Here is a 26,078-nt window from a genome sequence, read left to right on the forward strand (position 1 = left end):
TCCCAGGAGGCAGCGCAGGGCCGCCCCACATTCCTCCCGCATGCTCTAAAGGGCGAGAAATAGCTAGTAGACAGAGAGGGGTGGCAGCGTGCCAGGGCCCCAGTGGGGATGGGCTGGGGGAGCTTGGACACCTGAGTCTGAGGAGGTGCAAAGGTGCTTGACCTCAGAAGGGGGTAGGGGGTCTGGGACTCCACAGGGGCCCAGATCCTTAGGTCGTGTAGAAATGAGGGTGGGGGAGAAGGGGACAGAGCCCAAGGTGAGGAGAGGGGGGGAAGCAGAAAGGGCACTTGTGTCCCCGGGGCAAAGGAGAAGGAGAAAAGAAAAGGAAGACAGTAAAGGAGGAGGGGAATCCTGAGTCCTGGGAAGGGGAGGAGGAGGAGTGTGGGAAGGGGGCGACTAGGTCCTGGGAGGAGGACGAGAAGCAGGGCTGCGGGCCTCAGGTGCTAGGGCGCGGGAGGGGTGGCTTACGGAAGCCTTTCTTAGCCAGCCCGAGTCAGGAGTTTTCTAGAAACTAGAGCCGGGAGAGAGTCCGGTTTCCCCGCGTAGGCAGGATGGGTGCCTGCCGGGGGGAGGCGGTCTCGGTGTCCCTCCCGCCCTGTCCTGGTGCGGGTCGCCCTGGGAGCGGCCTGGCCGGCTGCCGGTCACCGGCCGGGTGCAGAGAGGCCGGGAAGGCCCTGGAGGGCTGCCCGGGCCGGCTCCTTCCCAGCACCAGAGAGCGGAGGAGGGGGTAAGGAGGAGGAGAGAGGCTTGGGGTACCAGAGGTGTGGCTGGCCCAGGAGGGTGCCAGAAGAAAGGGCTGGGTCAGGGCCCCTGGGGAGCCAAGACAAGCCCCATCCCCTCCACTTTCCAAAATCCCCTGACAGCCGGAAACCTCCCCGCCTCTGGGGGCATTAAGCCAACCAGTAGGCTGTGACGCCTTTATTGCCCAGCCAACTTCCACCTAGTCCTGAGGAAGCAGGCAAGTTGCTCAGTAACCCAGTATAGAGTGGCACACCACTGTATACCGGAATTCCAGGTTGGCGTGACTTCGAAGCCAGCCTGAACTACAGTGTAAGAACGATCCTATCTTAAAAAAACAAAAACGAAAAACCCAACTAACGCACAAAAGCCAGAAGCCTGGAATGGAAGGGTGAACAGAAAGGAGAGCCAGGAAGCTCAGTGATTTCACTATTCAAGACCCAGGCTGGCCCACCGCCATTGTACCTTGGCGTTCATCCTCTCATCTCCCCCCTTTACTCTCAGTCTCAGGACCAGTGGAGGGTGGGGCGGGGCCTGATAAACGGTCCCAGGACAGCTGTAACCTTGATTTAGTATTTTATTTATTATCCATGTAGAGTGACGATGTTGGCTTTTGAAGAAAGAATTTTATTTGGTGCCAGCTTAGCCTTGGCCACATAGACATCTGGGTCTTCAGGATCCTTCTTCCTCGTCCTGACCACCTGAGGGTGAGTTCAGGTGGGTCACAGGGTTATCAGGTTGCAAGGAGGCCCTCTTCCTCCTCTTTCTCAAGCTCAAAGCCTTCGGTTCTGGTTCTGCCATGGAGGCTCAGTGAGAACCTCACAGTTTGATCGGGCTTAGCCTGCAGCTAGCTGTACCCAGCACTTGAAAGGCGGGAGAGCGTCCTAGTTTGAAAGACTACTGTAAAAGAGTGTTTTCCCCTCAAGAAAACACCTGCAGGGACTTAATTTGCCTGCCTTGTGGGTGGGGGGTGACCAGCTTTACAAGTCTGGTTAATGATGGCATGGGGCAGGCCGGGTGTGGTGGAACTCCAGACACTGAGGCAGGAAGATTATTATGAGTTTGAAGCCAGCCTGGGCCACACAGGTAGACCCTGACTTAAGAAAAAGAAAAGAAACAATTTTATGATGGTGCCAGCAATTTGAGCACTCTGGCTGAATCAGGAGCTCAAGGTCATCCTTAGCTATGTAGTGAGTTCAAGGCCAGCCTGAGCTACATGAGACCCAGCCTCAAAAATAACAGGCCGGTACCAGCCTTGACACACCTGCATCTCCGCCATACACCCCAAATTGGCCAGGTGCTAGAATGATCCTCAAATACAACATACAGCAGAGTCAGTATGTGAACTCAGGGCTGCTGAAAGCCTAGGGATGCTAGACAACACATCCCCTATGATCAAAGGACCCCAGGAGAGCCCAGCCTTCACCGAACATCCCACCCCTACCCAACAAATCATCTCAAATATGGATCCCAGAGGGTCCAAGGGATAGCTGAGGCAAGAGGATTGCCACAAATTTGAGGACAGCCTGGATTACAGAGTAAAACTTTGTCTCAAAAAGGAAAAGTCTGTTGTGGCGGTGTTCCCCTGTAATCCCAGCACTTGGGAAGCCTAGGCAGGAGGATTGTCACAAGTTGGGGGCCAGCCTGAGCTACACAGTAAGACACTGTCTCAAAGTTATGGACACAAAGAAAAGTCATAAATGGCACAGAGTTCTCAAAGGGCTCCAGACATAAAGATATAACTAGATCTCAGATCTGACAAGGGCCTCAGGGCAGCGCAGAGGGACCCCCCACCCACCACCCAGCGCTTGCACGCGCGCGCGCGCACCACACACACACACACACACACACACACAACACACACACACACACACAGGTTGGGGGGGCTGTAGACAGCGCCACCTGCTGGTGCGATGACGTGTGTGATCACAGGGCTGGCAAGAAATACCAATGTGGATTCCTTCCGGGAACAGAACCGCAACCACCACCAGGGGCCCCCACAGAGAAACCTGCCTTTCTAGGAGCATATAGAAGGACCAGTGGGTCATGAGACATCCCCCTCAAACACGACCATCCTGGGGAATCCCATACATGGCACGGGGGACGCTGAGGAGGCCCTGGTGAGAGCTGAGGACCCTGGCAGCCTACTGCCCGCATACGGGGCTCAATGCGTGCTGGGGCCTGGGGGCCAGAAAGGGGTCCGAGAGGGGCTCAGGCGCGCCGGGGGGCGGGCAGCAGCGCGCTGTCAAACTGGTAGGTGAGCTTGCGTTTGACCTTGCGGATTTCGCCCGTCTTGGCGTAGTTTCGCAGCGCACGCGCCAGCTTCTGGTACGTCATACGCTTGCGGTTGCCCTTCTGCTGGCCCCAGCGGCGAGCCAGCAGCTCCTTGTGCTTGGAGGAGAACTGGAAGACGCCGGCACCCGGCTCCACCCACCACACGCACTCGCGCATGTCCCCGCGCAGCAGCAGCCCCAGCAGGAACTGGTACAGGCGCAGCTTCTTGCGTGCACCTGCAGGGTATTGGGTACCCACGTTAAGAGGGGAAGTCTGTTGAAGGGACCCCCCAGACCTACAACCCCCTGACACACTTTAGTTTTCACAGTTGAGTCGGGCCTAGTTGGCTCAAACCTATTCTAACTACTCCAGAGACTGAGAAAGGGGATCACAAGTTCAAGACCAGACTGGGCAACTTAGTTAAGACTGTCTTCTAAAAAAAGGGCTAGGGTATGCCTCGGTAATAGAGCCGCTTGCCTAGAATCCCCACAGTGAGGGACTGGGGAGTGAAGCAGTATAAGATAACGGGTTTTATATTTGGGAAACTGATGTCCAACAGAGAATAATTTGATTGAAAGGCTGTCACACAGGCTGGGCGTTGATGGCGCATGCCTTTAATCCCAGCAGAGATTAAACTGGGGAGGCAGAGGCAGGGAGATCTCTGTGAGTTCGAGGCCAGCCTGATCTCCAGAGCGAGTGCCAGGATAGGCTCCAAAGCTACACAGAGAAACCCTATCTCGAAAAACCAAAAAAAAAAAAAAAAAAAAAAAAAAAAAGGCTGTCACACACAGAGGTCAGGAGAGGGTGACTGGCTGTGGGTAGGTATTGTGCTTCCTTTTGCTGTTACTGTGTTTTTGTGCACAATGGAAACCCAGGCACAGAGAGGATAATGCCCTTGGCCAAGGTCACACAGCCAACAATTAGCATGGATTTGGAAACTTCCCCGGGAGGTATTAGTAAATGCTTAGAGAACCCTGGTTCCTTCAGCCCCTTTCCCACCCACAGTCAGGAACCCCACCAACTCTCCACCCCACATACCTGCCTCGGATCCCCTCCCCTCGGAGCCAGCCAAGAGGGCCTCGTCTGACTCACTGTCCGAGACCTCCAGGGCAGGGCTGTCCAGCAGAATGTCTTCCTCCTCTGACAGCACAGGGCTGGGGTACGGAGCATTAGCCAGGGGGCCCAGGGTCTGTGAGAGACCAGGGTCACCTGCACATCTCTTCCCTCAGTCTCCCCCCACCTCTGCAGCCCTCACTACTTGGGTCTGCATCTTCCTGTGCAGTATGGACACTGGCCTTGGTTATCTCAATACACAGAGAAGTTAAGGCAGTTGCCCAAAGCTACACAGCCAGTAGATGGCCTGGATCCAGGAACTGCCCTCTGAACTGAAGTATATAATAGGGAGCTCAGGGGACACCTGAACTACCTCAGAAAGGTGTTCTTGTGTCCCTTACCCAGGAACAAGCCATAAGTTCATTTCAGAGAGTTGTAGAAGAAATAGGTGGTGAGAAGTCTCCCTCCAAGCTTTCCCTGCCCCTCACCTGGCTGACGAAGTCCTCGGAGGGGTACACCTGGAGGCCAGGCCCTGGAGCCTCCAAGCTAGGGGCTGGGTCGAGGGTCCCCACAGGGCTGTAGGCAGAGGGGCTGAGACCATGACCATAACAGAGCTGTACAGCCTGGGAGTGGGCAAAGGCAGCCGTAGTGGGGTCGAAGACTTCATAGGGTGTGATGGTGGGGGCAGGCGGGGCCTCCGTCCAACCCCATGTGGAGTCTGGGAGAAGGGTCAGAGTTAGCAGCTGAAGGTGGACAAAAGACCCGCACCCTCAAGGTCCCACACAGAGGGGCCTTTGTAAGTTGTGCAAATCTCTGACCCCAGAATTTGCATGGGGGAACAGATGGACTGGAGGGGGTAGGTAGGGAGGTGGCTTGGGGAGGGGCTGCTATGAGGGAGAGCTCCCATGGGCCTCATCTCCCCCACTGTGAACTGAGCCCAAGGTGCTAGGAAGCTGGGGTCACTCACCAGGGCCCCCATCTGAATCTGGGTAACTGAAGGGCTTGCAACTGTCCAGGTCATAGAAGACACCTTCTGGGTACTGCTGGAGTGAGGACAAAGTCATCTCAGGCCTTGGAGACCCTCTCCTCCCCAACCTTTGGGAAGACTGACAGGTGAGAGCAGGGAGGGACAGACAAGGACAGAAACAAATAGAGACAGAGATTGAATCCACGAATAAGGGACACCCAGAAGCTAGCATCTGCCGTGGCTGTGATCCTCAAGGAACCCTAGTAGTTTCCGGTATGCAGCTGGTGCCCAGGAACTCACTCTATAGCCCAGGGTGGCCCAGAACTTGAGCAATTGTTCAGGCTTATCCTTTGAGAACTGGGGTGACAGGCACACATCACCTTCTTTAATCTAGGACACCAATCCGTCTCAACATTGTAGAAGCAGTGGAGACCAGAGCTGAAGTGGATGAGTGCTACCCTACTGACTCCAGCACACACACACACACACACACACACACACACACACACACACTCTCTCACACACACCCTCCAGTTTGTGCAGGGAAGATAGAAACCTGTATGCACAGAGCGGCCTGAAGCAGCTCTGCTCTGACCCCAGACCACAAACTTCTCAGCAAGAAGGAGGATAAACAAGCTGTGTGGTGTACTGGTGGGTGGCAGACCGTGCAACAAAGGCAAAGGACAGGTACCTAACTGTGGATGGAAAGAGGTCAGGTGCCCAAAAGACCTGAATCACTTAATAAAAACTCCAAATGGATCACTGTAAAATATTGAGTGAGACTGAGTAGGAGGGAATACCAGGGAATGTTCTAGAATGATGGAATTTTTCAAGATCTGGGTCTGGTAATGAGGCAGGAGGACCATGGGTTTGAAACCAGCTAGGGCTACACTGAAAGGCAGTGTCTCAATTAAAACAAAACAATACAAACAAACAAACAAAAAGCCCAGCAAAATCCAAAGAAGTGGGGGCTTCTTGCCACCACGGGAAAGGTCCCATTATTTGGTTGCGAGTTCAAATATGTTGGGGAAGATAGTTGGTGTCCTAAGTACTATAGTTAAAAGATGTAAGATCCATAACCCAAAAGAAGGAACTGTACACATAGAACATGGAATAGACAGGTATACAAGGTCAAGGAATTAGCCTCAAGTTTTAGAAAAAGAGCAGACAGATGAGGTGGGTTTGGGGAGACAGACAGAGACTGGAAACTGAGGAGAGAAGTAGGTGATCTTAGTAAGGTTAGTCCCCATGGACCACGAAGGGGCCCGCTACCCCCCTGGGGACCTCCGACTCACCAAACAGCTCAAGTGTGGGCCATCCAGCCTGGCAGGGGAGAGACACAGGGGCATGTCAGGGCTGCCCTCAGCCACCTGAGTCTCAAAGTGGTTGTGGGGCCCACAGGGGAGATGATGGCAGCTGTGATCACCCACCACAGCTCTGCAGTTTGCTGGCTGTCCTTGTGTGTGCCCAGCCTTCCCACAGTCACCCCCCACACCCCCATCGGGACAGGAAGTAGGGGGCGGGTGCCAGGCAAATGTCCCCCACTACCCCTGGGATTTGCATGCACAGACACTGGGGGGAGACAGGGAAAGTAAGAGGGAGAAAGTCCCCAGACAGCTGAGGACAGGGTGGCCAGAGAGCTTGGTTTAGGTGTCTTAGCAAATCTAGCTGAGACCAGAAGCAACAATGAACTGAAGAGCAGGGCTAGAAACAATGAGGGAGTGAGCAAAGGACTGGGTCTCTTGTGCTGGAGTACGGGCTGCTAGGGCAGTGCCAGGAGCCAAAGGGAAGGGTTGTACAGAAGGAAGTAGAGGCAAACAAAACTCAAGGGGCAGAGAGCGCCAGAAATGGAGCATGCAATACTGTGTAGATGACAGACGGCGCACCTGGGAGGACCTGGGCAGGATGGGAGCGAGTGTCTCCAGAACATGCCATCTTTGGAACCCTGTCTAGGAAGACAGAGCTGATGGAGAACTGTCCTCTGCAGACAGTGGGGCCACCCCCTTACCACTTGCCTTGGGGGCCACAGAAAACAGAGGGTGCTGAGTGGGGTGGGGGGGGTCCCAAGTACAGGTTTGGGGATTACCCACTTACTGTGCAGCTTCCAGAGCAAGCATGGTGGCTCAGGGCAGGCTGGGTTGGCTCTGCCACTACCCCTATATATACTCTGGCCCAGCCCCCACCCCCCAGGGGCGGGCCACGGGGGCCCTCCTCAAAAATCCCCTCGGGGAGGGGTCTGGATTGCACAACCCTCTGGTCATGTGGCAGGGAGGGTGGGCCTAGGAGCCATTTGGATTTGGGGTTCCCCACCACGGAGGGGTGGAGAGGTGCTGAGAAAAGGCAAGATGAGGGGCTACAGGCTCTGGGAACTGGATACTACAGGAGGGAGCCAATGGTGACAGGGACAAGATGGTATGGGGGCAGTGAGGTCCAGGGACAGTGTGAGGACAGGGGATCTCCCAAGAGCTGAGGGCAAGCCCAGACAGACCAACCACCAGGACCCCAGTGTCGGGAAGGGTCCCCTTGCAGCCCTGAGGTGTGGAAGCCTATGTGCCAAGGGCTTCCCCAGGCCTGAAGGAAATAGGATAGCACCCAGTGCCAGCTGGGCGACCACCAGCCCCGTGGGGAGGAGCAAAGCAGTGCGGTGGGGTCCTACTCAGGGTTTCAAAAGGGAAACTGAGAGATGCCAGTCCTGTGTGGGCACAAACAGAGGCACTGAGGCCCCTGAGGGTTACATAGTGCCTAAGCCATGAAACCCAACCCATTCCCAGAGACCACAACACACAGTCAGTAGCAAAAAGTCTGAACTTTATTCCGTGTCCCTCGTCGAGTCACCAGGCCTCTGGGCCCGGAGGTCCAAAACGCTGCAGCAGCCGCTCCTGGTCCTCCAGGTCCTTGCGCACTTTTTTGCGCATGTAGAAGATGGGACAGTCGCGGCTGCGAAGGGTGGTGGTCAAGGGCCGTTCCCAGGACTTTGGCCCCTTCCTGCTGCCCACCCAGGGGAGGGGGCTGTTTGCTTAGCGGGCACAGGGAAGCCGATAACAGCAATGCCCTGAGAGGTAGCCAGCCGTATATCAGCTGTCACCTGTCGTGGGAACCCGCCCCGCCCGCCCGTTCCCTGGGGAAAGCCCGGCCCCACCCTGGGGGAGGCTGGGCGGGCAACTAGCCCAGGCAGACCCTGCCCACTCTTCAGTGAGGTCTCTAGGCTGAATCAGGAGTCTGGTAGCAGGTGGGGGAGGGTGCACCTGGTGCAGATGACGTCCTCATGCAAGCTGCCCTGGCAACGCTGGCACTGTGTCCAGAGGCGCGAGAAGCGTTCCTCCAAGGCATTCAGGTGTGACACCTGGGGGCACAATGGATTGAGCAGGGCTGTGGGGATCAGGCTGGCCCCTGCTCCAGCCTCAACCTCACTTACCTCCTTCTGATAGAGCTCTGACTCCCGGGGCTGACAGAATTCACACACAGCTCCTAGAAGAGGGGTGGGTGTCAGCGCAGAGGTACTGGGACAGAGCCAGGCCCTAACCTACATCCCTGCATCTCTGCTCTTCTCCACCCGCTGCCCATCCCGGCTTCTGAAAGTCCCCAGAGACTGGAGAACAAGGGCCCAACTGTGTGGGGAAAACTCCCCTGGGGAACCCCGGAGCGGGCGAGGACCCTCCACTGGAGTGCAGGCAGCATGGAGCCCGTGGCAAAGCCCCACTAGTGAATCTAGGAGCTGTGGCTTAGGTCTCACCCTGATGGTTGATCACTGAGCGGCAGCCAATGCAACAGTTGCGGCGCTTGGTGAAGGCTAGGAGGCCACCAACCTTGCTGGTGAGCACGGTTTTGCAGCGTGTGTGGTCTCCTCCTACAGGAGAGGAGTTGATGCCCTTGCCCCTGCCCCAGCCCCTTCCTCGCCCACACCCCCTCCTCCGGGTTCTACTTACGGAGCAGCACAGACTCTGCACGGCCCTCACCCAGAATGGGCTCAAAAATGCGCAGCAGTGGCTTGGCCAGCTGCTGCTCCAGGTAGTATTGAGTGTCGATGGGCAGGCTGTGTTCCAGCACAAACAGGGGGTCCTGTGGGCAGGCTGGGGTTACCAATGGCTGCAGAGGGGCTCGGAGTATGGACACCACCAGCAGGCTGTGATAAAGGGGTGCACCTGGGGGCACGATTCTGGCCTGGGTGGGGGTTCTCAAGTCACTAGGAGTCAGTTTCCCCATGTGAGAAGGAGGGGCCATGGAGGGGGTGCAGGGGCAGAAGTTACAAGGTTGAGATTTGGGTCACTGTTCTTGGGTGGCTTGAGATGATAAAAGCAAATAGAGGTGCTAGCACCCTGGGCAGGGAGGGGCGGAGATGGCACAACAGCCAACTCTGTACAAGGAGGCACCACACAGTCAGGCCCAGGGGCTTGACCGCCCAAAGGAAAGCAGAAGTGAGATTCTGGGAGGGGCACAGCCCAGGTGGGTCTGACCTCCGACTTCATGTAGGCAGCCACGCCTTTGGCAGCACCGATGATCACATAGGGGACGCGGTCACCCAAGCTGGGCGCACTGCCGGGGTCACGCTTCCTCATCCTGCAGATGGGGAGGTGGGTGAGGTTTGGGGAGGGCTGAATGGCTGGCCCAGCTGCAGGAGGCTGTGAGTGCCTACCTCTCAGCCAGTTCCACATGAGCCTGCTTGCCAGCATAGTCTGCGGCTGCTCGGGTCAGCTCCTTGGTGATGACCAGCTGGGAGATGTCTATGCGGTTACACAGCAGGTCTGAGATCACATCCTTTGCATGGGCCACTGCCCCATCGGGATCCCTGCAACGACGTGGGAGTCACCAGGGACTACTGAGGACCGGGCTGCTGGGCTGCTGGAGATGCGGCACTATGGGCTCAGACTGGGGTCGGGGTGAGTGCAGAGGCAGGAAAGGCCAGAGGCAATCACATCCGCCAGCCTGATCCACCACTGCTCCACCATCAAGCCAAGACACCCCTATCCCCAGGGTAGGGTATTGGGCCCCTGGGTCTGAGGGAGGCGGGCTTCTTGGTCTGGGTGGGACAAACACACACACCGGTCCACAAGGATTCGTCGCAGAGAGGATGTAACAAGGTTGGCCACCAGGGGACAGTTGTCCCTGCGCACAGCCTCCAGGCCCTTGCAGTCCATTCTGTCATGGGTATCAGGCTGGGAGGAGAAGAGCAGGCCAGCATAGCGCTTCTTGCTGATGAGCAGGTATGGGAAGTAAACCTGGAAGGGACCCATGGGTGGTGAACCTGTGTACTGCCACCCACCCCCAATCCTGAGACCTGTCAGAAGCAGGACAGGCAAGGAAGGGGCCCTTGACCTTGGTGAAATGAACCCTAAGGAGACCTGAGAACCCTCCAGCACCCTACGAACCCCACCAGACATCACACCACAGACCTAGAGCTGGCCCCTAAATCATGGAATCCAGACAGACGACACAGTGAAGTCTCAAAACCATGGGAGGAGACAGGACCAAGTGAGTCCAGAGCTGAGGTGGCCTCAGACCCAAGGACAGGAGCAGCTAGGGGTGCACGTGTGAGCATTGCAGGATCCATGCACAAAACCCATGGGAGTGGGGAGCAGGCCCAGAGAATGGCAAGCCCCCCATACTACTGCAATGTCAGCCTCTGCAGGCACACAAGTAATAAGAGACCATCATTAATTGCCAAGACCCCTACTGTCTCCACCCAGCTGGGTTCAGGGGACACGCGCACCTTCTCAAACTCCAGTCGGATGGGTGATGGGAAGTGACTAGATACCCAGTTTGCAGCCTCTCGACCCAGAGACATTGCCTCAGCCACAGAGGAGACACCAAATCGGCACATCACAGAGTCAGTGTCACCATAGACCACCTGCCAAGGTAGGTATGAAAGGAATGTGTCTTCTCAACCCAGAACCTGCCACAGAAGGTAGCCCAAGGACCTGGAGAATAGGCAGGTGTGACCAGACCCTGACCTTGGCATTGGCATTGTAGCCATTTTCCAGGGTGTACTTGGACTCCACTAGTTGCTTGGTTTTCTCAATCATCTGCCGCCCGAACCCAGTGACACTCTGTGAGGGGCAGAAGCAGGAAGAGTGAGGACCCAAAAGCTTCGTGCAGTGGGTCCACCCTGAGGAAACACCTCTGCCACTTCCAAGCACCACAGAACATACATCTTCCGTCTATGAAACAGGTGACTGCTGCTCCAAAGTGTCACGTTCTCAGGACACGCAGCCATTCCCTCACTGGGGGACTTTTAGGCAGGGGCTCTACCACTGAGCTATATCCTCAGCATTCTTTTTATTTCAAGACAGGCCTCTTGCCTCAGAGTCATGAGTAGACAGGAGTACAGGCCCACACTACCACATCCTGCTCTGGCTGGGTACTGGCGGGTTATAGGCAGGATGCTCTCTGCCTGGGTCTCGTGAGGTCATAGGGACAGCTGAGAAATCCAGACCTGACTTGTCTTTTTTTTTTTTTTTCCGAGACAGGGTTTCTCTGTGTAGCTTTGGAGCCTCTCTGGCACTTGCTCTGGAGACCAGGCTGGCCTCGAACTCACAGAGATCCGCCTGCCTCTGCCTTCCAAGTGCTGGGATTAAAGGCATGCGCCATCAACACCCGGCCTACCTGACTTGTCTTTTGTCCACCTGCTCCATACTCTTTTTTTTCTTATTTTATTCTGGAATGACTCAGTAGCCTATTATCCCACCATAAGAGGCCACAAGAGACAGACGGGATTATCAGGGGCTCCTTTGGTCTAAGGTCCCAACCCCCACCCCATCCCTAGGGATGCTAGGAGTGGGCACACAGGAGTGAGAGTGGCAAGCAGACAGGAGGCAACTCTGGCAGAGGCAGGTCTGGCTGAGGCCTGGGCATCCTTCCAGGCAATAAGCTTCCCTGAGCCCTTGAGTAACTCCAGAGATCTATGCTCACAAGGGGAGTTAACAGGGACCTGGGGCCACACAAGCTTGGTTTGAACCTGGGATCAGGGGAACTGGAGAAGAAGTAAAAAGTAGCTTGTCAGTCACAGCCTCCATGCCCTCATAACCCATCCTGTTACCTGCTACCTTGCTCTGGACATTCTCTAGGTAATGCTCCAGGTGTTATTCCTCACTACTGAGAGAACCAAGCACTGGGTCTGTGAGCTAACTGAGCAGCAGCACCTCAGGCCTACAGCAGGGTTACCTCACACTCTCTCACTGTTAATCGGTTTCTGTCTGAACCCTGGGTTGCCACATTGGTAGACATGAAAATGGGCACAGTCCTTTCCTATTCCTGTCCCAGCTGGTACTGGCCAAGATCTTCACACTTGGGACAGAGGACCCTGGAGCTTGCTAACAGGTGCCAGCAAATCCATCCTGGCTGTGTCGTCCCCCCCCCCCACTGCCCTGCCCCGCTTCCCTTCACAGGAAGGTGGAAGAGGCGAACAGAGGAGTAGCTGCTGGAATTGGAGTGTCCCACCAGTGACCCAGCATCCTGAGCGCCCACCTCATGTGACCCATTGGCAGAGCCCTAGAAGCCACTTGTGCTGTAAGCACTACCTGAGGCCAGAGTCTGTCCCGCTACACCATGAGCAAGGAGTACCAAGGAGAGGGACTCTGGTCCCCGACGACCCTGTATGTCAGAGTGCAGAGGCTGGCCTGATAGTTGGGATGCCTGCCATACCAGGACACCCTCTGACAGAACTGACCTCGAAATGCAGGCCAGCAGTAACCCAGCCACTCATTAGCATCCCAAAGGCTTACCTGAGAGATCTCCAAACATGGCAGCTTGCCCACCTGGGCACCAGTGAAGCCATACACAGAGTTGGCACTCACTTTCAGTGCTAGCTGCCGTCCATCCAAGACCTGCCGCCGCAAGGGGTCTGTCTCCTGAGCCAGCTCAGCCTTGGCCCTAGGTGGAGGCAGGATGGAAGCTGTTCAAGGGGACCATGGGTCTCAGGGAGGCACCTAGGCACAGACACTGGTCAGGGTGCCAAACATAGCTGAGTGTGCTCAGAATGTAGGCCCAGAAGGCAAAGGGGTGCTGTCCGGAAAGGAGCCTCATTTAATGTAGACACAGCTACAGATAGAAGACCTGGACTAGGTCACGACAGGGGAATCTAAGCACTAAGCAGGGCAGGGCTCCAGAGCCCACCTCTTCCGGGCACTCAGCAGATTCTCCAGGATCTGGGGCAGGAGGCCCTTCCGCACAGATGACTTCACAAACTCATCTCCAGTGGGTGTCTTGATGAACTCATCTGGTTTAAGGCTGGGGAAGGCAGAGGTACAAGAGACTGGGCTTTGGGCCTCCCTGGCTCTCCCCAGCTTCGCCCAGGCCCTGCTTCAGCCTCCCTCAGGTCAGCCTCTCCATTAGCCCCCCCACACACACACAGCCTGTCAAGTCCGTAACTCCCATGTCTCCTTTCCCTGGACCATCACTTCTTGGCCTGATCTATCAAAATGTAAAACAGGGCTTAGGATGGTTTGGGGAACATCCTGGATGAAGGCAGCATACCCCAACTTCTGGGCAGCCCCGGGCCGTAGCAGTGTGGTGTAGCACAGATTATGGGCCATCATGATGGATGGGTACAGAGAGGAGAAATCCAGGGTGGCAATGGGGACGTCATAGTACCTAAAGAAGGGTTGGAGAAGTAAACCCCCATCCTGCCCCTACCCTTGGCCCTTACCTTTAAATTTTTTTTTTTTAGATACAGGATCTTAAGTAGGTCAGGCAGGCCTTGAACTCCCCCTGAGTGCTGAGATGACACATGTGCCCCACCGTGCCCAGCAGGGTCCTCACCCTTTAAGGGGCTCAATGACAGTGGCTCCCGTGTAGTCCTCACCGCCCTCAGTCTTCACCACAGGCATCAGGAGCCCCTGGCGCATGGCCTGGAGAAGGGGTGGGGTGAGTGTCCAGGTACCAGGAAGGGTGTGTGCATGTATGTATGGTGGATGTGGCCAACGAGGTTCAGCCACCCACCTGGCGCAGCAGCTGAGACACGACCTTGACCTGTTGGCCCCGGCTGAGCAGGTATCCAAGGGGCACACCCGTGACACGCGCCATTTCTACATTGTTCACCAGCACCATAAGGCGCTCAAGCAGCCGAAGTGGCAGGAAGGCGTCCTTCAGGCAGTACACGGCCAGGCGGCGGCGTGTCTGCTCATTCCCGTTCTGAGGACAGGCATGTGAGGTCAGGGGCTCGGGCAGGGGGGAGGCAGGCGGGGGGGCAGGGGGAGAGGCAGGCGGGGGGGGGGAGGCAGGGGGAGGCAGGGGGGAGGCAGGGGGGAGGCAGGCGGGGGGCAGGGGGAGCAGGCAGGGAGGCGGGGGGCAGGGGAGGAGGCGGGGGGGCAGGGGGAGGCAGGCGGGGGGCAGGGGGGAGGCAGGCAGGCAGGCGGGGGGCAGGCGGGGGCAGGGGGAGGGCAGGGGCGGGGCAGGGGGAGGCAGGGGGGAGGCAGGGGGGGGCAGGCGGGGGGCAGGGGGGCAGGCGGGGCAGGGGGGCAGGCGGGGGGGGCAGGGGGGAGGCAGGCGGGGGCAGGGGGAGGCAGGCGGGGGGCAGGGGGAGGCAGGCGGGGGCAGGGGGGAGGCCGGGGGCAGGGGGGGCAGGGGAGGCAGGCGGGGGGCAGGGGGGAGGCAGGCGGGGGGGGCAGGCGGGGTTGGGAGGTCTTGGTGGATGGTAGCACCTGCAGGTCGGTGATGATGCTGTGCTGCACGTCCTCCTTCTGCTCACCCAGGAAGTGGAAGCTGACAGCATTCAGGGTGTAGGAGCGCAGCTTGTGCTCCCGCAGCAGCACCTGGGCAGGTTGGGACGGGGCAGGTTGGGACGGGGCAAGGACCTCAGGGGCACAAGGCACAGCCTCAAAGGTGTAGGAGGGGACCTGGAGGCTGTGGCACTCGGGGAGGTGCGGCAGGGTGGAGCCTCTTGAGGCAGAGTGTCAGGTGGGTGGGTCCCCCGCATACCTGCAGCATGTCCATCTGAACTCGACCCACCATGCTGACCACCTTACTGTCCCGCCGGCCCACCTGCCTCGACTGGAAGGAGGAGTCTCGGATGTTGGAGCGGAGACCAGTCACACGGCCCAGGAAAGGGAAGCGGTCCACCTGGAGAGGGCCAGGGGACAGCCAGTCAGCTCTGAACTAGGCCACATGGACAGGGACTAGCCATGGCATTCTTGGGGCCACTGAGGGCAGAGACTGCTTGAGAGGGATAAAGGAGACCAGGGACAAGGTTGAGAGCTATAGCCCTGGGAAGACTGAGAGACTGGTGACAGGTAGACACAAGGACTGTGCCTGGGGAGGGAGCAGAAGGAAGCCCCGGTGGGAAGGTTCTGAAAACCAGCAGGGGTGCCTTCAGAAGTTGGAATACAGACTGGCAGAGAGAGGGAGTCAGGGGAGGTGGAGCTGAGCGAGAGTCACCCAGGACATGAGGGCTAGTGTCTCCATGCAGCTGGGTAGGAAGGTCTGCTTTGCCTATTCACTACCAAACTGCTACAGATGCAGAGAGCAGGAAAATGGTACAGCATATCGTATTTGGGGCTGAAATGAACCCCCAGAAGATGCCTTGTATATCACCCACGACCCACTTGCAACAGAACTGGCCCTTGAAGAAGGATCAGACCAAACTGTGGTAAGGCCCAAACAGATGAGCGCCAGGGAGTCTCCACTTGGAGCCAGGCTCAGGAGGGCCTGCCCTGGAGCTCACAAAACACCAGCATCCCACACCTCCGCTGCCTCTCGTGTGCAGCTGGTAACAGTGGCTGGCACGAACAAAGCCCACATGTCCTTTCAACAGCACCCAGCCTTTGCCACCCACCAAAACAAACACCCATTTCCTTCTTCCAAGCCTCCACTCCCCCTCATGTCTCGCCAGTGAATTCTAAAGCAAGGCCTGGCCACAATGGCAGTGATGATGACCAGGATGCAGAGGGCTGGATTCTGAGTCTCCTGTCAACATACTCTGCTTCCAGATAGAGTGAGGTAAGCTACAAGTGGGACTCGAGAGCAGCCAGCCAGCTCAGGGTGCCTCTGAGACATGCAGCACAAGGGTAGCCCAGGAGAAGGCTCCCAGCTTCCTTACCTTCAGGGTTTGCGCGCGCGAGATGAGGTATGGGAGGTCAAAGTTCTGAATATTATAGCCAGTTATCACATCAGGATCCATGGCAAGGATGAAGTTGGCCCAGGCCTGTGGGAGGGAGCACAGAGCGTCAACCAGGTTGTCTACTGCCTCAGATACCCTCATTTCCACAATGTTCAAGACAACCTTGGCATTTGTAAAAACATCACAGAACTCAGGAAAATATTTGGCCAAAAGCGTACAGGCCCCAATCCCAAGGACACGGTGTGACTGTACAGAAAGGTCACTGGCGTGGATGGGGACAGAGGGCAGCGGTGTCTGAGGGGGGGAGCCACCTGGAGCAGGTCTTCTTCCCGCTCATAGCTCTGCACTTTGGCACCAAGGATGGGTGCACAGGGCCTCAGTGTGAGTGCCAGGCGCAAGAACGGCTCTGGTTCTCCCCACCGCAGCCCCAGAGAACAGATCTGGATCACAGGGTCACGCTCCGGCTCAGGGAAGATGCCTGCAGAGAGGAGGTGCACAGGGCCTCAGTCCTCCTCTGCCCCCCATCTGCTCACTGCCTCCCCAGCTCCCCTTTCAGCCATACGGGGGGGGGGGGGGGAGACACCTTCCCGAGTGCATTTGCACTTGGCACTCTCCCTGTAGGGAACATTCTTCCCGCCCACTTGTCCCTCCACAGGGGCCTGGAGCATCACTAATGTCCAGAGAGAGGGGAGGAGCCCAGGCTCTGGGAACAGACCTTTGCGGCCAGCACACTCGATGTCAAAGCTAAGTACACGAAGGGGCGCAATACGCTGCCACTGCCCTTCTGGTGGGTGACTGATGACATCTGACCACAACACATCCACCTCCAGCTGGCACTGTGTAGCCTGAGGGAAGGCACATGGTGGACAACAATATTGGCAGTGAGCCCACGTTCCCTGCTCCTGCCCCAGGAAGTCCCTTACCTTCTTCTCTGTCCTCCAAACATACTTCCCAGCTGGGAGCTCCAACCAGTTGCAGCCCACGATGTCAGCATCCACCATGAACCTGGAAGAGTGGTGGGTCAGCTGGCAATGGCCACCTGGATGGGGTGCAGTAGGAATGGGGTAAAGGGAAGACAGGACAGCACCGGATCTCAAAGTCCACGTTGGCCTCATAGGGTGCGAAGCTTGGGGTACCCAGGCCTGGCACACGGATACCCTGTTCCAGGAGGCGGCGGGCTGGTGCCACAAGGCGGGGTAGCGCCAGGGTGATGCGGAGAAATGGAGAGGGGCCGTGACCATGGTACCCAAACATGCCTGCAGAGAAAGGAGGTTGGCACCTACCTGGGCTCCCCACCACCCCACTGGTCCCCAAGACACCCACACTCACTCTCACGGGAGCACAGCTCTATGGCCAGCACTGCTGGCCCCGACAGCTCCTTCCCACCACGCTGGTCCCGGCTGATGGCTGTGCTCAGCTCTCGCTGCAGGTCACTCAGGTGCTCGGCCCCAAAACCTGGTGTGGAAGGCCAGTCAGAAGAGCAAGAGACATCCTGGGATCCAGGAACAAGCCCCACAGGTCAGGGACACTCACCGGGAGGTGCAGGGGTGTAGAAGTAGGGTGCAAAGCCATGGATATGGCAGCAGACGGAGAAGCCCTCATCAGTCACCCCAAAGGCCCGTAGTATGGGCACTGAATTACAGGACGTTGGGGGTCCTCCTGGCAGTGGCACAGCTGAGCCTGGGGGAGTGGTCACAGAATGCGTCTCAGGTCCTGAGGCCCATCACTGAAGCCTTGGGACCTCAACCTTCAAAGCCTTCCTGATGCCCTTCTCCACTCAGAGGCAGAGCATGCATTACAGTGAAAGACAGCTTTCCCCTGTGGCACTGGAGACAGAGCCAGGCCCTCTACTGAGCCACACCACAGCCCCTCACCGGGGAACTCTAGGCAGCAGCTCTACCACTGAGCTGCCTGTGTCCTAACCCCACAGAGTAATATTCTAATAATCTTTGTTTATGAGTACGGAGGAGATGCATGGGTCACAGCACATGTGTGGAAACCAGAAGACATCTTTGGGAATTGGTTCGAGCGGCTTTACCTACTGAACCCAGGCTCCCACACTGAACATGAAGGAGGCAAACCATATCCCACCTGCCTTGTTGTGCCTCCCTCCTGGGAGTCAGTCCAGCCAGTGCAGTAGAGACTATGTGCAGCCACCAGAGTACTGGTACAGCCCCTGCCTTCCCTGCCAACTCACCAACATAGTGGTCAATCTCTAGCTGCTGGAAGATGAGGGGCTCCGTGTTGGGATCCAGGGCACACAGGGCGGGCCGCTTCCAGCGTGGGTCAATGTCTGCAGTGGAAAACTGCCCTGGATAGAGACAAGAGACTTTATGGGTGGGTCTTCCACAGAGAGGCAACCACACTCTGCTCACTCTGCTGGGTGCAGGCGGTGGGACAGACTGGGGGACTAGGGCTAAAATCGCTCAAGCAGGAAAGGCAGTCTAGACATTGGAGAGAATAAGATGGGATAACATTCAAGTATAGTTTGAAATCACCCTGGGCAACAGCCAGACCCCACTGAAAAATAACTGCCAGCCATCTCTCAGTATCTCTACATCCAGGTGGGCTGGGCTGAGAGGTGGGAGCTTACCACCTGCAGGGCCCTGTGGGGGCAGCTGCAGCTCCTCCTCTGCCTCCTGCAGCCGATTCTCAGCCTCTATCTCCTCCAGCAACGCCAAGTTCTCCTCAAATTGCGATGGCTCGTCCTCATCCCAGAGACCCCCACGAGCCCGTTTTGGGGGCACCCCAGGGCCTGGTCCTTGTCGCCGCTTAAAATCCATCCTGTGGGCAAGTTGAGGTTCAATGTGATCTAAGCAGAGCTTATTTCCCACCCCTGCTGTGCACCCAACATGGCTCCAAGCCTTTTCACGTGTGGCTTCCCCATCCTTCACCAGCAGCTACTTCAACCATCTCTACTCACCCCTCCCCACACCAGTCCTCACACCCCCTTCACTTTCCACAGTCTCCTATCCCATGCCCTCAACTACCCTGGCACCCACCATGAGCAAACCCAAAGGTGGTGCAATCTGCAGGGACCTCATGCTCACAGACCCCCCTGACCCTTCTCCAGATTCCAAAATGGTCAAATATGGCACTCGCCCGCCCCGGCTTTGCCAGGTCCCTGCCAGCTCCACTTTCCCACATGGTGTGGGGCACACTATGATTAACCCTAATCGATTGCTGGACTTCTGAATGGAAGCCATGGCATTTCATTCCTCAGTTACAGTTTGTGTACACGTTATTCCAAGACACTCGTCTATTAAAAGCTTGGACCCCAGCTGGTGACACTATGGGGAGATGAGCAGCCACACAAATGAATCTCTCATCACTGGATGAATCCATGAATGGATTCATAATTCATGTTCATATGTAGGCGTGTGTGGATGCCAGAGATCAAGCCTGAATGTCATCCTTCAGGCACTGCCCACCTTGTTTTCTGAAACAGAGTCTCTCTCTGACTTGGAACTTACAAGTAGCCTAGGCTGGCTGCCACCAAGCCCCAGAGAGCTGCCTGTCTCTGCCTCCCCAGTGCTGGGATCACAGACATGTCACCACTCCTCGTTTCTCCCCTGCATGCTGGGGACAAATTCAGATCCTCACACTTGCACAGCAGGAACTTCATCCACTCAGCCATCTCCCCAGTCTCTGCACTCATAAATAGAAGCCTGACTAGGAAGGCTGGAGACCCTAGCGGAAGGAAGTCTCTGGGGACTCACCTTTTAAGGGACAGCTAGTTCCCAGCCCTCCCCAACCCCTTGCTTCTGTCCCAAAGTGAGCAGTTGTGCTCCCAGCATGCTCTCAGCATGGGCTCAGAACCATCTAGGCCCAGCAACACAAACTGAAGCTCTAAGCCAAACCAAACCTGCTGCTTCTCTCAGGTCTCTGAGGAGGCAATGAGAAAGCTAACACCACTGTCACCTGGAAGCAAGACCTGGATACATAAAACACTCAGGAGCAAGGATCAAAGAATGAATCAAATCAGCTGTCCCCACCATGTCCTCTAATCCAGGAGCATGTATAACAAATGAAGTACACAGCAGAGAGGGGGCTGTGTACATCTCCTCTCAGCTGTCTAGAAGTGTCCCCAGCCAGCACAGTTATTTGAAGGTGGTAGGCCTGGCTGGCCAAAGCAGGTCACTAGGTAATACTCTACTCTGGCTCTATGCCACCTCACCTGCCATCAAGGGCTGAAACCCTGACGACCACCCACAGAATCTGCAGATAAGCCTGTTGCAGACTGAATGGGACTGGATCTAGGTCACATGGGTCGAAGTGGGTAACTGCTGTGATTCAGTAAAAAGTATCCAAAGTCAGGTACTCGAGGGCTTGGGGGCAGGGGAGGCAGAGAGTACCCCACATGAATGCCAGAGTGTGCAGGGAAGTGCCAGTGCAGTGTTGACAGCCCTCTGGAAACTATTATAAAGGAAAGACTAAACACACACATACATACACACACTTCATATATGTGCTTTTGAGTAGGCAGGCTGAGAACAAGGGGATTGTGGGAACAAGGAGTTGATTCATACCCAGCAGAGAGCCCAGGCAGCTGCCCCAGGTTCAAGCAAACCTGCCTAAAGATCACCCCACATCCAGACAGAAGACTCCACTACTTAGGGTGGTCTGCAAAGTATGTGACCAGGCCCCATCCAGACAGCAGGCTGCTGTCCCAGGCTGCTCAGGACCTTTGGATAGCAATAGGTGATCAGCTTGGGTCTTTCTTTTTCTAGTTTAGGAGGCTCTGCTGGGCCTGGTAATATAGAGTCACCACAAGCAACTTAGGACACTAAGGAAAGAGGGTACCAAGTTCAAGGCCAGTCTGGGCAACTTAGTATGACTGTACATCAAAATGAAAAGCAAAGGGGGCAACATTTGGGATGCAGAAGCAAGCAAATCCCTGTGAATTCAAGACCAACCAGGTCAACATAGTGAGTTCCAAGCAAATCAGGGGCTACATAGTCAGACCTTGTTGCAAAAACAAGCAAGCAGACCAACAAACCAAACACACGCACACAACAAAAAACAAAGAGTGCTGGGGGTGTGGCTCAGTGGTAGAACACCTGCCTAGAAGCTCCCCAATGAGGGGCTGGGGACGCTTGATGGGAATAGGATTTCCTTTTGGGGTAATGGAGTGTTCTAGAACTAGACAGGGATGATGTTATACAACATACTAAATATACTTACCAGAGTTGAGCTGTTTGTTTCACCACACTCAACATCACCTCAGTGCAAAAGGAAAGTCCACACTACAACTTCCACAACAGTGCAGAACACACAGAACACTATAGCAAGCTCTTCACTGTGGGCTACAACCTCAAGTGAATTTGGGGATTGTGAAAAACTTGTTAACGGTTAACACCCCAAGGACAACTCAGAATTAAACGGGACGGACCCAGTGTTTCTGGCAGTAGCGGCCTTCACCGCAAACACAAAAGCTGCCCACTTTGCCCGCTGCAACACCACCACCAATGTGCAGAGTCAACATTTTTAGTGTAGTCTTTGCTCTTGGCTCAACTACAGAAAGCAAAGACAGTATTCCCCACAGCCCCTCATCATGCATCATACTAAGCATTTATTTAGTTTGTAGTGTGTTAGAACATTTGACCATAAAAATGACTGTTAGTGGGGCAGCCACCCAAGCTCCTGTAAATAGCCTCATGAAAGAGGCAGACTTGCCTCAGAAAACCAAGACACAAAGGGTGGCAAAGGGTGGTGGTGGTGGTACATAGAGGCGCTCAGCATGGTAGACTTGCATAGCATTGTAGGCTCTCCTACAACACAGCCTATAACAAAATGAGGCTTCTCCCTAATTCCTAGTGATAGATAGGATTGGGGCTCTGTACTCCAAGAAGGTTGGAAAAGCAACAAAATTGGCATGTGGCATGCACCCAGGCCAACTTCAAGGAGTGAGTTTCCAGGCCTACCTGAAGGGTTTTTGTTTTGTTAAAGTCAGGGTTTCTCTGTGTAGACTTGGCTTAGAACTCGCTCTATAGACCAGGATAGCCCCAAACTTGGAGATCTGCTGCCTCTGCCTCCTAAATGCTGGGATTAAAGGCGGGCACCACTATTACCCAGCAAGAGACCTAAAGCTCTGGAGACTGAACAAAACAAAAACACGTTAGCAGGACCTGTAAGGGTCCCAGGTGTGCTATGTCTGTGACAAGATCAGCAAGCTTTCCTTACGGAGAGACAGGAAGTCACTATGAACATGCTGAAGGCACATCCACAAAGAAAAGAGTTTAAGAGTTTTTGTAAGTAAGAAAACTCAAGCCGGGCGTTGGTGGCGCACACCTTTAATCCCAGCACTCGGGAGGCAGAGGCAGGCGGATCTCTGTGAGTTCAAGGCCAGCCTGGTCTCCAGAGTGAGTGCCAGGATAGGCTCCAAAGCTACACAGAGAAACCCTGTCTCGAAAAACCAAAAAAAAAAAAAAAAAAAAAAAAAAAAACCCTCAAGATTTGTTTTGTGGGCAAAAAGAGTATTAAAGTAGAAGGGAGTCCTGGTGGGACAAGGGAGGGGAGGGTGATTGTAATACAATAAAAAACTTGTTCTGTTCCCAGCACCTGTGTATAACTTTAATACCAACACCAAAGCTCTGCCACCCTCTTCTGGCCTCAGGGGGAACTGCACACATGCAAACTAAAAATAAAATAAACCTTAAAAGAAAATTCTTGGGAGCTGGTGAGCGATGGCTCAGCAATGGATCAGAGAACCTGGGTTCAGTTCCCAGCAGCCAGCTCACAGACATCAGTAATGTAGCTCCAGAGGGTAGGCAGCCAGGGCCTCTGCAGGCACTGCCTGCATGCACATTGTGCACACATGTACACACAAGCAAACACTCAAAGTATAAATCAACCTTAAAAAGTTCCTGAGCAGTCAGGTGGTGGTGGTGCACACCTTTAATCCCAGCACTCGGGAGGCAGAGGCAGGTGGGATCTCTGTGAGTTCGAGGCCAGCCTGGCCTACAGAGCAAGTTCCAGGACAGCCTCCAAAGCAATACAGAGAAACCCTGTCCTAAAAAAAAAAAAAAAAAAAAAAGTTCTTGTGTGCTGCCAGACAGTGGGAGTGGCCCATGCCTTTAGTTCCAGCACTTGGGAGGCAGAGACAGGTGGATCTCAGTGAGTTCGAGGCCAGCCTGGTCTACAAAGTGAGTTCCAAACAGCCAGGAAAAACCCTGTCTTGAAAAACAAAAAAAAAAACAAACAGAAGTTCTTGGGCAAAATAAACAAGACTGCCAGCTTCCAGAGTGAGGAGACTGATGGGATCTTAGGACATATTAAGGAATGTTCTGGAAGATGTTTGGCTCCCTCAAACACAGTTGCATAAATCACACCTCGATCAAAAAACAAAAAAATCCACAGGCATTAAAGGCTGCAAGCAATTCCATATGTGAGAGCTGACCCCAACAGGTTGGGGCATATGAAGAACCTGCTTTTACAAGGTTATTTCCGGTACCATTGTTTAAAATCTCTAAGGGCTGGAAACCACCTAAATATCCTCCCCAGGGGGGCAGTTTCAATAGAGCCTGTTAGTACCATTCAATGGAGTACTATGCAGCAGTATAAAGGAATGAGGAAGCCATATGATAGGAAAGCTGTCAAAGAGGCTTTGTTTCTAGCAGGTGAATCAAGGTGAGATGGTGTGCTTCCACTTTCGTTTCTTTATATTTTACAAAAGACAAGGACATCTAAGGAAATGGTTATCTCACAGCCACCTGAGAAGTTGAGGCAGGAGGATCAATTCAAGCTTAGCCCCTGGATTCCAGGAAAAGCAGGCAGGCCCCATGCTGAGCTGACATATCAGGCCTGATACAAGTGGATGCTGCTCTTAGGAGTCTCTGGCTGGAGTGCTGGCGGTGAAATACCACACCAGCTACAACTTGCAAACAGTTCAAACAAAGCCACTGGGCACTACTGAGGACTACTGACTCCAAACAAGGGGGCATGGCTCTGCACTGCACCGAAAACACGTGTGCCTCTCTCATCAGGCCAGGTAAGTGCAGACACACTTCCCGGAAGGAGAAGGGGAAGTGGCGGAGTGGGAAGCTGACATAATGAACAGTTTTGCCCACGACTCACTCACTACATACCTCCCTGACACTGGGTCTGGTGGTACCCATAATCCAAGCTGTAGACTTAACGGCAAATTCAAAGCCAGGCCCCACTATAGAACATACCTGGCCTGGGAAATGTAATTCAGCAGGGCTCTACCACTGGGTCACACCCCCCCTACTGGGGAACTCTAGGCTGCACCACTGAACCCCAGCCCTCTTTTTATTCACTTTGAAATGAGGTCTAAGTAGCAGCCTCAGAAATTGCCATCCTCCTGTCTCAGAGCTGAACAATTGTTTCTTTAATGTTTCAAGTCACCTCTCCCAGGGCTGCCAGATCCAAGTACTGCTGGACTTCCCCTGGAGGGCTGGCGCTCCCAAGCTGTAGAGATGGCTCAGAGGCTAGTTACCAGCACCATCCACGTGGTGGCTCACAACCATCTATAATGAGATCTGGTGCCCTTTTCTGGCATACAGACAGAACATTGTGAACACAATAAATAAAGAAATCTAAAAAAAAAGAAGAAGAATCTCCCACTCCCATTAATGGCTTCTGTCATCCCAGTCTTCCTTATTCTGGACAGGGATGCCCCCCTGACAACCACTAGGAGGCACAACTTTGCCCTTCCCCCTCAGGATACAGCTGCAAACCCCACCCACTCGATGCTTTCTGAAGCTCCATCAGCCTGCAGTGCAGGTGTGCCGGGGCTCCCACTCACGCCCCCCGTGGTGTGGCACACTAACACAGTAACCGCTCATTTCCCCCAGGACACCTCACACACTGCCAGCTTCATACTTGGTTCCTCCTCTGGGACCCTCCAGTGCTGCTCTGGTACTGTCTCACCTCCCCCCACAAAACACCAGGCTGGGTAAGCAAGCTGCCCCCACCCAATATCAATTGGCTGATTTTTACTTTATTACATAAAGCATCGCATGGGACCCGACGAGCCAGCGGAGTGGAAAATGGTGCTTGCTGACCATGCCTGACAGCCTGAGTCTGATCATGGGGATCTCATACGGTGGAATGAGAGAGCAACTCCACAGCTGTCCTCGGATCTCCACGTGTGCACCATGGCGCACGCGCACACACACTAAATATAAGGAAGCATCCCAGCTCCGAAACGTTGCTGTTTCTCCCACTCCTTTTTTTCGCGATAGGGTTTCTCTGTGTAGCCCTGGCTGTCCTAGAACTCACTCTGTAGATAAGGCTGTCCTCGAACTCAGAGATCCTCCTGTCTCTGCCCCCCCCCCTCGGGCGGGGATAAAAGGAGGCGGCTACCACGCCCCGCCCATTCCCACTTATTGGACTTCCAGATACTGTCGCCTTGCTCGCTCGGGTGGCCCGCAGCACCCGCACCTCTAGGCCAGGCTTGCACGCACGCCGAGGAGCCCACACTGGGACAGTCCCACGCGCCCCGGCTCCTCGCTCCAGGGATCCGTCACTTGAGCCGCCAGCCCTGCCCTATCCTGCCCGCCGCTGCAGATACTCAACGAACCCTCCTGTTGAGCCCTCCGCTGACCCCACCGAGCGTCCCATTGCCCCTTTTCCTTACTCACCCGCATCAAACTGCTTTTCCCGCCACAAACTACGCCGCCGTGACCCCTAACCCCTTTGCGCGCAGGCCCAGAGCTGCGGCGCGCCAGCTGGGCCCCGCCCCTGACCGGCTAGGGCGGGCAAACCTCACGGCTCCCCCAGCCGATTCCACGCCCTCTCGCAAAGGGCCCCGCCCCTCCACCCAACTTGGACTGCAGTCCCGCCCTTCATGACGCTATGGCCGGAGGACACGCCCCCAGCAACAAGACGCAGTTGGTGATTCCCGAGCGCCCCCTGCGGGCATGCGGGAAGCTACCTGACTGCCTACCACCTCCCGCAGGCCGCAGGGTCGCCTATAACTTACTTCTGTTGCCCTACAAGTCCCTTCCTTTCTTGTTTATGACATTCATGGCC

At 55.4% G+C, this 26,078-nt stretch overlaps 2 protein-coding genes across 4 annotated transcripts; both read right to left on the minus strand.

Annotated features, from left to right (window-relative positions):
• Window positions 1–2,610: 2,610 nt before the first annotated feature.
• On the minus strand, window positions 2,611–5,129 carry Spib (Spi-B transcription factor). The gene is made up of 4 exons (XM_035447107.1): window positions 5,033–5,129; window positions 4,554–4,783; window positions 4,051–4,201; window positions 2,611–3,248 (listed from the first exon to the last, which is right to left on the minus strand). The coding sequence occupies exons 1-4, from the start codon at window positions 5,127–5,129 to the stop codon at window positions 2,950–2,952; spliced, it is 777 nt and encodes a 258-aa protein (XP_035302998.1). The 3' UTR covers window positions 2,611–2,949.
• A 2,690-nt stretch (window positions 5,130–7,819) lies between these two features.
• On the minus strand, window positions 7,820–25,817 carry Pold1 (DNA polymerase delta 1, catalytic subunit). Of its 3 annotated transcripts, none has more exons than XM_035446590.1 (27): window positions 25,688–25,817; window positions 18,679–18,866; window positions 18,280–18,393; window positions 17,616–17,762; window positions 17,412–17,537; window positions 17,170–17,338; window positions 17,006–17,087; window positions 16,798–16,927; window positions 16,394–16,560; window positions 16,062–16,166; window positions 14,945–15,085; window positions 14,668–14,778; window positions 13,967–14,158; window positions 13,787–13,875; window positions 13,502–13,618; window positions 13,142–13,255; window positions 12,751–12,898; window positions 10,981–11,076; window positions 10,740–10,877; window positions 10,073–10,248; window positions 9,666–9,818; window positions 9,487–9,589; window positions 8,959–9,091; window positions 8,766–8,879; window positions 8,448–8,500; window positions 8,278–8,375; window positions 7,864–7,969 (listed from the first exon to the last, which is right to left on the minus strand). In XM_035446590.1, exons 2-27 carry the CDS (start codon window positions 18,863–18,865, stop codon window positions 7,864–7,866), a joined length of 3,309 nt encoding a protein of 1,102 aa, XP_035302481.1. In that variant the 5' UTR covers window position 18,866; window positions 25,688–25,817. The 3 variants fall into 3 exon arrangements, with proteins under 3 accessions (XP_027276592.1, XP_035302481.1, XP_027276593.1); XM_027420792.1 differs by having other exon boundaries at window positions 18,676–18,866; XM_027420791.1 differs by lacking the exon at window positions 25,688–25,817 and having other exon boundaries at window positions 7,820–7,969; window positions 18,676–18,865.
• Between the last annotated feature and the right edge of the window lie 261 nt (window positions 25,818–26,078).

This window comes from Cricetulus griseus, chromosome 6, assembly GCF_003668045.3.
Source record: "Cricetulus griseus strain 17A/GY chromosome 6, alternate assembly CriGri-PICRH-1.0, whole genome shotgun sequence".
Lineage (NCBI taxonomy): Eukaryota > Metazoa > Chordata > Mammalia > Rodentia > Cricetidae > Cricetulus > Cricetulus griseus.